Raw genomic sequence first — 10,416 nt, 5'->3', positions numbered from 1 at the left:
TGTGAGTTGGTCTTCCTTTTTTTTTGTAGAGTCTTCATTGGGCGGTAAAGGGAGGTATTAGGATCCACGTCAGCGGCACTTATCTTCCTGTGTTTGTGCTTCTCAATGTGTTTCTTTGACGTTCCAGGAGGAAACATGCACTGTCGGTGGAACTCTGGTGTGGATGCAGAATTTGGTGCAAAAACTATACAAATGTTTGCAAAATCACTCTTTTAGTCCAAAACAAAACAAACATATTTGCTGTAATTGATCAGAGGTGCAGACGTTTCCTCCTGGCCAAAACAATCTGGTGACGTCACACAAACCCTTTTTTGGGCCATCAAAGTTGACCGAGTGGTTTTGCAAAAGACTGTTTTCTGCTGCTCACCCAAAATTTGATTGTTCTTATTTTTTAATATATCTAAACATCGTTGTTCATTTTATTTGTGAAATGCGTGTAAAATAAACTTTCCTACGTGAGCTTTCAAAACGTTTTTTTGTTCAATAAAACTGTTGTGAAAATCAGTCAAAAAATGTTTTAATCGGGCACGGGGGTGACACCCGTCTTATGCCATGTTTCAGTCTTAGAACGTTGCAAATACATGTGTCAGTGATGTTCGATCGGACACTGTGGACAAAGGCTCGAACACAGGAAGATTGTCTTTTACTGCCGTCAGAGGACACAGTCACTCATGATGCTCAAATTCTGCAGCCCTCTGCCAAGCTATTTATTGATAGTATATGCGAGTATATGCGAATTAAAGTGAGGCATTAGTAAAACATAGTTTTCTTGATTACAATACCACACCCCTGGACGTTCTAAGCAACCAACAGCTGTAAGCAATAAAACAGATATTTTAATTGGCTGTCTTTTCCATGAACTGATAAATTTGTATCCTGTCTAATGAGCTCTTCCTGTGAGGGAGTGTCAAGTCCTAATTTATGTCCAAGGCCAAATCTCCTAGATGAAGATGACAGTTTAACTGGGCTGTGGCTGTTTCACTCAGATTGACTGTGGCCATCTGCGCCTTTACTGTGGGCCAATTGTGTACTCGAGTCACACGTTCACCTAAGCATATAACATGAAACTTTTAAATATGATGACTTCTATTCTGTCTAATCTCGATCAACATGTACAACTCGGAAAATTAGAATATCGTGAAAAAGTTCTTTCATTTAAATAATTTGATGTAAAATGAACTATTTAGAGTCATAACATGCATTCCAAGATACTTCAACCTTCTATTTGTCAGAAATGTGATTATTATGGCTTATAGCTTATGAAACAGCAAACTCGGAGTCTCAAAAAATCACTTGAAATAAACAGAAAATTCAGTTTAAAGCCAGTTTCTGAAATAACGTCTGCGTCGGGTGTACAACTTACAAAACGTCTCCGCCCGACAACTTGTAGAAAAAAACAAAAAATACTTTTTTTCACATCAAACTTTTGCTGTATTCAATAAAGCAAACACCACAAGCAAACTGCTACGAGCCAAGTGAACTCCTCTTTCTAAGCGCCTTTCAAAACTCTCAAGTACACTTTACAGTCACGAGATAATGTGCGCTTATGTTTTCTAGCGTCATAAATTTTGTTAGCTTCTTTTGAATCTTCTGGGGCTGAGGTTCTGTGCATCTACTTTGGAGAATGATATGCAAACGCTCGGGGAAAGTCCAAAGCACGAAGCAGGGTTCTGATTGGCTGCCGTGCCGCATATGCAAATTGCCAAACGAACCGGTTTGCTTTCTTCCTTCAGCAAACTGTATTCGGTGACAATTCTAACCCGGATCGTTTCACAAAACGTTTCGTACAACCAACAACCACACACGATATCACCATCGTACTAAAATGCGAATACTTTCATTCATCAAATCCGAAAATGAAACACATAAGCTTACAAAACAATGATCGCGCTCGCTGACAGCTGTTGTGTTTACTTAGCTATTCCGATTTTGAAATCTTCATTCGTTTTCGGAATTTCGGTTCGTTTGTCAATTTGCATAATCAGCACGACAGCCAATCAAAAGCCTGCTTCCGGACTTTCCCGAGCGTTATAGAGATGCCAGCGTGCCGTCATTTGATATGATCACGTGATCGGCCCCTAACTTCCGGTAGGCAGAAAGGATTTTTCCCCAAATTTAGAAACCGCAAGATTTGCTTATTGTTTTAGTTTTTATGTATTCCCAAGCAACTAGCTGCCGTGCGCTAGAGCAGCTCAGTCGACATCGTCGCTTCCTTCCTCCCCATTTCCTCCCAATGGAACCCACCTCCTCAAACCCCCAAGTTGCTGCTCCCGCCACTGAGTCACATCTCGAACAAAAACTAGTTGCACTCGTTTGTGTCTGCGCTTGCTCTTTGTGTCTTGTGGGGGGAAGGGAGGCAAGACAGGCGAGAGGAGAGGCGAGCGTCGTCGTTAAACGCGCTCAAATGAAAACCACCAGTCTGTCCCTTTGATGTTTTCCCGCATAACTGCTTCGTCTCGCTAGCCACTGCAGCGTGTGGACTATATTGTTTGGTTGGCATTTTGTGGTGCTGTTGGAATGCGTCATGAGTACAAATTATCACCTCTGTAAAAGCGCCCTCATATTACTCACAATGCATCTTGAAAAAGAAAGTGAAAAGCCCACAGTCACTAGAAAAGCAACATAACCAATGACGTATTGTGTCGATTCCCGAGAATATTTCTGCCTCTTGGGCACAAAGACTACATTTTAGCATTTTGACTATTGTGATTGATGTTAGAAGCCTGCATGGTTGCCGTTTTGAAACATTGACACGCAATGCTAACATTGGTGTTAGCATCATTGGACGCCCTGTTGTGTTTCGTCAGGTGAATGAATGCATACTCCTTTTTTTTAGCATAAACAGCACAAACGTTTTCAGAACTTAAAATGCTGTCATGTAAATTTACGGTATCAAAGACAAAATATTCCGTGTTAAAAATGCTAACGATGCTAACATTAGCATTAATATGAAAGTACCTTTTGTTTGTTCGCATTCAAGTTGTATAATTAACGGTAGGTAATGTTCTCAAGATTGAAAACACTATCGCCATGTTCTAACTCGGATTCTACAAAATGGTGTCGCACTCAACTGCCCCCCAGCATCTCCAATAATTCAGTGACTAAAATGGCTCCTGGCGATTTTGGGTTGTGAGACTTATTTTGGATCACATGCTCAGACCGTGCTTGCGTTTATGCATGCGGGTATGCGTAATGTTTGCATATTTGTCTGACTATGTCGACATGTCGTCGTGCCACTCATGGCCGTGTCTCTTTTGTGACGAGCTCAGCACATTCACGCTGGTGACATTCGACGCCATCAATGATTCATGACGCCACGAAACACACACACACATACACACACAGACTGAAGAGACACACACCCACACGGCCGCCTTGTTGGTGTGTGTGCGTCTGCGCGTTCGCTTGTGTTTTCGGGGTATTTGTAATTTTCATTCGCGTTCATGAATCTGTTTTTGTTTTCACATCGTGTATATTTGGGTTTCTTGCTTTCGGGTTTGTGCGCATTCGTGTTTATTTGTTTGTGCAGGTTTTTGTCTGGACTTTGTCTTTTTGGTGTGTGTTTGTATGACTAGTCTTGTGAGGACCACTACCATTTTATATGTCCTCATTTTTGACAAATGAGGAGTTTTGGCCTGTCCTCACAAGTTTTTCATTCTAGAGGCTTCTAGAGGGTCTATATATGCATCTGTTAAAGTTTCAGAGAGGTCCTCACAAATTCACCCAAAATGATTTTTTTGGGTGTGTCTTTTCATTTCACTTGGATACACACACTTTTTACTCACTGTGTGTGTTTGTTTGTGTGTGCGTGGTTAATGAGAGGAAAAAGTTCACAGCTTAAAAAAACCTAAAACGATATTTTAACCAAATTCACTACAGGGGTGAGAACTTTGAATGTACCCATTCAGAAACCTCACTTCTGCTATTATTTCAGTTTCAACTCAACTTTTTATTTCTTTGTTTTTAAAGAAGTTGAAGTGGGGAATGGGGTGACATTTACTGTTCAATTGTAACACTAGTTCTTCTCTAAACTTCAGCAACGGTGGTCCTCACTCCTTATCTGGAGTTATCCGGACCTCACAAAACCATTCAAACAGAAATGTGTGTGTGTGTGTGTGTGTGTGTGTGTGTGTGTGTGTGTGTGTGTGTGTGTGTGTGTGTGTGTGTGTGTGTGTGTGTGTGTGTGTGTGTGCGCATGAAAAGGGATGTTGACCTGAGATAAGTAGGTACATAGTCATGCAAGGCATGGTTGATAGAAAATGATTAGTGCAAAACTTTTATTGACAATCACTTTGTCTTCCTGATGCGCGACAGCTTTGATTTTTGGATACACGAGAAATGCCCGTTCAAAAAAATTCAAAAAAAGTCAACCAGCAAACACTTTTACTGGTCCAGGTCCAAAATCTTTGGAGGTTCCTCAGGTTCTGCCGGATCCGCCACCTGACCGGTCTCCTGCCACGTAGCAGAGGAAGATAATGTCAAGGGCAAGGAGTAACATTAATCAACTGGTCGCTGGTGATGTAAGATCGACAGTGGCGCGTGTAGACAAACGACTCACCCCAAAAGGTTCTGTGAAGGCTTTGGAGCCGCTGTACAAAGGATTGGGGATGGAAACCAGGGCGGGTTTGGACTGGCCACCCGATGGATTGTCCTCGTCGTCATTCTGAACGCGAGAGGAGCAGACGTTCACAATTAAGCGGCGGTGGGTCCTCAATGCCTCAATTCCCTTTTACAAGCCTTGTATTTATGAATTCACAACGGTCTATGAAATTTCTATTCTAGAGCCTCCCGCCGGGTGTTAGCCACCATTAACATTAGCGTCCCACACTCCCGCCATGTGTATGCGTGTGCGTCTCACTTTGAAGTACTGAAATCTAAAGGCGTCCGTCTTATGTTTAAAGACGTAATATCCGATCCCTGCCGCCACTCCGGTCAGCAGCAGTGACACCAAGATGGCCGACACAGTCCCGCTGGAGTGGGCGCGGCCTCGTGAAGCGTGGTGGGGAACCTGGATAGAAGAAAAAAAATGCCCGCACACATCAATCGACCGGATAACGGCACTTTCGGTAAATGAGCTGGTCGCCATGACGACCTGAGGACAAACCATTCAGGAGAGCATGAAATGATTTCAAGCAGTGATTTTAAGTACCAATGGTATAAAAAAAAGAAGAAAAAAAAACTACGCACTCCAAATATTAACATTATGACCAATAAGAAACATTATTACACAAATGTATATTTAGGACTGTTCTAAGGTGCTGTTAAAAAACATTGAATAGAAAAAAACATGAATAAAAATTAATGAAACAACACATATTGCAAATGTAAAAAAATCTAAATGAACGTTAATAATTTAAAAAAGTAAATTAATTGCATTTCAAGATGGCCACCAAAACGCATGAATAAAAATTGGTTCACTTTGACAGAAACTTGGTCAAAATTTTGGAAATAACAAAACTAGATTTTGGTTACACTTCTTTGTTTTGTACATGTTGACAAAAGAAGGGACATTTGAGGAATGCTTTGTTTAGGTACATTAACTTTTTAAAAATACAGAGCCAAAGTACTGTTTTCATTTAAGTATTTTTACACTGAAAGTAATTGGAAAGCACATTATTCAGTTAGAGCGTTCCCAAAAACATAAAAATAAAATAAAAACAATTTCAAAAAAGTATAATTTTGCTCCCCTTTTAGCTTCAATTGAATTTGACTTTGTTACACCTTGGCAAACACAGTTTCACAACTGATGCCTTGAGATGCAGTCATTTCTTGCAGAGGATAAAGAATTATGCTCAAATATGATCATATCTTCCTTGTGGGAGATTTCAATATCCCCGTGTGCTGCCCAGAAAAAAACCCACTCGCAAAGGACTTCCTAAGACTCATTGACTCTTAATTTTGTGCAACATGTGACCAGCCTGACACAATCAATGCGATATTTTAGACTTGGTCCTTGCTTATGGACTACCAGTGTCAAACTTGAAAGTCTCTGAAAACGGGATTTCTGATCACATGGCAGTCCTATTTGTTGTAGTCCTATCGGGCGCTGCAATAAAATCTGTCGCTCCTGGCTGCAAACCTCTCACTGCTAGCCAGTTCTCCGATGCCTTTAATAAACTTTGCGTACCCTCATCTGACACGGAGGAACTTACCTCTTAGTTTAACTCCTGATGATGTGCCATTCTAAATTCAGTGGCTCCTTCTAAATCTGTGCTCCCAAAACCTAAACCCGAGCCTTGGTTTCATGACAAAATTCGCACAGCTAGACAGCCGTGTCGTAAAGCAGGATGTATGTGGAAAAAGGACAAATTGCAGGTCTCTTATCAATTATGATAAGACTCCTGGTTTAACTAACAAATCACAGTAAAATAATAATAATAATAATCCATTTCATTTCTAAGCGCCTTTCAAAACTCTCAAGGACACTTTAGGCTAAAACAGAATATTTGTCGGACCTTATTCATGCCAACCGTCACATCCCGCATATACTATTTAAAACTCTCGATTCTGTACTCAAACCCCCTCTGCCTTCTTGCTCGGAACCTTCACCTGAGACGAGATGTGCAACAGATTCCTTCAGTTTTTCAATGATAAGGTTTCTACTGCTAATGCACTTGCTTCAAATACCACATTCAACCCTTCTGTCAATGTTCCGTGGTCAGCTGTGCTAAATTCTTTTGAAGCTGTGTCCTTGACCCTTTTAAAGGATGTGACTCGCCAGTCTCAGCCACCTGGCTCCCCCTGTGACTCTCTTCCTCCACATTTCTTTAAGGAAGTTCTCCAAAGTATTGGCACATGGGTCTTAGCCATTACCAACAGCAGCCTCTCCTGCCATTGTCGCCCAACAGCTTAAACATGCTGTTGTCCAGTATTAAGAAACCTGGTCTTGATCAAGATGTACTGTCAAATTTCAGGCCCATTTCCAAACTACCTTTTATCGCAAAATTGCTTGAAAAAGTGGTGCAAATGCAGTTGAAATCTTTCTTGGGTGAACATAACATCTTGGTGGTCTTCCAGTCAGGTTTCAAGGCGATGCATAGCACCCCTGTTACGGGTTTCTAATGACATCCTCCTGGCTAATGACACTGGAGATTACGTGTTTGTGGTTTTATGAGATCTGACTGCAGCAGTCGATACAGTAAATCACAGTATTGTAATGTCTCGTTTGCAGCACTTGGTGGGCTTACCGGTAGTACTCTTGACTGGTTTCGGTCCTACCTTTCTGACAGAACCTTTTGTGTTCACTTTGGCCTCTGTCGTGTGGTGTTCTGCAGGTCTCAATTTTGTGACTAATTTTGTTTTCGCTATACCTGCTCCTACTGGGTTCCATCCTAAGCAAACATGGTATTTCCTTCCATTGCTATGCAGATGACTGTCAGATCTATGTCCCACTGAGCAACAAAAGACACTCTCTCGTGAAAGGCCACTTTTATCCTGCCTCAAGGAAATCAAAACCTGGATTGCACAAAACTCCTTGAACTTCAATGAAAAAAAGACAGAAGTGATACTGTTTGGTCCTAGTGGCCCATGTACACCTCATCTTGTTGACTTGGACCCCCTGGCTCCTTATCTGAAGTCAACAGTTTAGAACTTGGGTGTTAAGGAGAGCGTGACCTCCTACAAGTACTTGGGTGTTATTCTCAACAATCCTGGACCGACTGTCATCCCCAATGGCCCGTCCCACAGCACAAGGTCTCCAATAACTCTGATCCGTTGAGGTGCTAGCTGGCCCTCTCTGTGGCTTATAAGCAGACTGACTTCATCTGGTCTTGTGAGAGCTCCAAGTGGGACATCCGGAAAGAGTTTCTGTAGCCGTTTGGAGTCAACACTTTTGTGAATGTCTGCAATATTGTCCAGACCATAACAGACCAATTGATGCGATCTAAGAGTGCCTTTTGGAGTCCTCACTCTGATCTTCAAGAGGTACCGCTTTGTCTCCACAATGGTCTTCATTCCTCCAACACCGTGTACGATGAGAGTGATGTCTTCGCTTCTGAGGTTCAGTTTGTCTGCAGTCGTGTGGGTGATGTAATTGGTGTCAGACGCCAGGTCAATCAGTGTTCCAATCTTTTGTCCAGCATTTGCGGTGACTTCCAATAACATCATCATCACTGACATTTCCTGCAATCCACTTCCTTCTAAAAGCTGCAGCATTGGAGAACGCATCATGAAACTGCCTTGCCAGCTCTGGGGAAAGCCTCTTGACAAAGTCTTCTTGTTCCTCTGTATACGTTTTCCTGCTTTTGCCATCAATGGAGCCAGGTTTGCTCCTCTTCTGTGCTGAGCTGCTTTTCTTGTTCGGACAGAGGTAGAAATGATGCTCAGGTGCATGTTCATCCTTGCACGCATGGTTGGTGCATAGGAAGTCATCTTTGCAGTCTGAACTGACATTATGGACATCAAGACATCTGTTGCATGCTCTCAGCTTCTTAACAGCAGCTTTCTTGTCTGCAAGCTGCAATGCCCGGAACTGCATGCAGTAGTAGAGTTTCTTCCTGTGCTTCCTATCTCCGCAGACAACACAGCCATTGCGGTCATCACATGCCCTGGTGGATTTCGTCCTGGCATATCTTGGCTCAGGCTTCGATTCCTTCTTATTTGGTTCCTCATCCAATTGTTCCAGCTGCTCATAAATACTCTCTTGCCCTTTCAGGAAGTCCAACAAACCGTCAAACCTGTTGACTGGAGTTACAGCATTCCTGGGATCTGCTGCATAGATGAGCCATTCCTTTCTGAGAGGTGCCGGGAGTTTCCCCTCAATCAACCTGGTCACGAATGGGTTTTTGATAGCGCCAGTGTCTCCAAGCTCACTGAGATCTTGAAGTGCTTTCTCCACAGCTTGGATTAGCTCCACTACTCTTCGTGGCTGGTTGCTTTTGACGGGTTGTATTCTCTGCAGCTCCTCCACAATTTCTATAGCAATGGACGTCCGGTTGCCATAGCGATTCTCCAGAACACGGAAGATGTCATCAGCAGTGATATCGGTGGTGAGACGAAGGTTTTTCCTGATCTTGTCCTCAACACTGTCCAGCAATTGGGCCCTTTTCACTTCCCTGGAACCGGTTGGCTCACCTTATCTTTGGAGCGCTTCCCAGTCCTTTTTCCACCTGTGGAAGTCACGTTTGATTCCGGTGAACTTAGGAAGGGTTATTGGCTTCAACTTGATGGCTGGTATGGGGTGACTGGACGTAATTGGTTCCTTCCTGACCTCTTCCTTTACCCCCTCTTGTATGTAGTCAGCCTTTTTGGAGACAAGCTTGGTGGCTTGAATTTCCAGGGCTTTTAAGGTTGTCAGGATTTCAGCTACTGTATCTTCAGGAATCCATTGTCTCCACCGGCTATGTACCTCTTTTGCAGTCTTCATTAATCCTTCAAGGTGGTTCAGCAAGAACTGGTATCCATCCAGGTTCATATCCTCAGGGTCCACAGCAGTGGTGCGTCTGCACTCCTCCTCTGCTGTCAGAAGAGCTATGGATACTTCATTTTTTCCAAACTTGTTCCACAGGACCATCAACAACTGGACTGGACTGGACTACAAACACGGATGCCCTAATCAAAAAGGGACAGAGTTGCCTCTTCCTACTCAGGAAACTGAGGTCTTTTGGGGTTCAGGGGTCACTCCTAAAGACTTTCTATGACTCTGTGGTTGTCTTCAGCCATCCACTATGGAATTGTCTGCTGGTCAGGGAGCATCACCACCCTGGACAGAAAAAGACTTGAGGGCCAGGTCTGTCCTGGGCTGCTCGCTTGACTCTCTGGAGGAGGTGGGCAACAGACGGACGCTAGCTAAACTAAAAGCTATGATGGACAGCCCCCGCCACCCCCTCCTGCCCACCCTGACAGCCGCGGGTAGCTCTTTAAGCCAGAGACTGTTACATCCGCGCTGCAAGAAGGAGAGGCACCGCCGCTCGTTCCTACCAACTGCTGTCAGGCTTCTTAATAATCACATGTGATTGAGAAAAAAAACAACAAAAACTGGACTCTTGTACTGCAAATAGCACAGCCACCCTACGCATTTTGGGTACTTTGTTTGGTCTGAAAACATCGTGTTGATCCGTGTTGATGGCGAAATTAGAACAAAAACCACAAAAATAACGCGATGGTGAATCGTTTTGTGTCGCACCAACACTACCGATTGCGGTAACACCTTAACCTGGACACAAATTCCCAGCGGACAAATCAGCCCCATTTCCAACGTAGCTTGTGCGCCATCTTTTGCATTTTCTGGGAGCTACATTGGAGTCCAGCCGGCTCGAATTGATACGGAAGGACTTCTTTAATCGATTGCAAACATTTATGCTTTCCTCTTCAGAACTATTTGAATCATATTCATAACTGGATGAGTAACAAGAAAGCATCTTCTCTTAATCTGAACTCTCTGAAGCCATTGTTTTGTGTCTGGAGTATCCTGGCGTG

General features: G+C 43.2%; 1 protein-coding gene across 2 annotated transcripts in view; it reads right to left on the bottom strand.

Annotated features, from left to right (window-relative positions):
- Nucleotides 1–3,943: 3,943 nt before the first annotated feature.
- stab1 (stabilin 1) overlaps nt 3,944–10,416 on the bottom strand; it is a 64,382-nt gene continuing 57,909 nt past the window's right edge. For both annotated transcript variants that reach the window (XM_089011160.1, XM_089011159.1), the window contains exons 67-69: nt 4,859–5,008; nt 4,559–4,663; nt 3,944–4,452 (exon numbers count right to left, since the gene is read on the bottom strand). In XM_089011160.1, coding sequence (XP_088867286.1) covers nt 4,384–4,452; nt 4,559–4,663; nt 4,859–5,008 — 324 coding nt within the window. In that variant the 3' untranslated portion in view covers nt 3,944–4,383. The remainder of the gene's footprint in view (nt 4,453–4,558; nt 4,664–4,858; nt 5,009–10,416) is intronic.

This window comes from Hippocampus bargibanti, linkage group LG12 (genome assembly GCF_051943395.1).
Source record: "Hippocampus bargibanti isolate YZ-2025 linkage group LG12, ASM5194339v1, whole genome shotgun sequence".
NCBI lineage: Eukaryota > Metazoa > Chordata > Actinopteri > Syngnathiformes > Syngnathidae > Hippocampus > Hippocampus bargibanti.
Note: the sequence above shows the minus strand (reverse complement) of the source record. Positions and strands in the feature narration are given on the sequence as shown.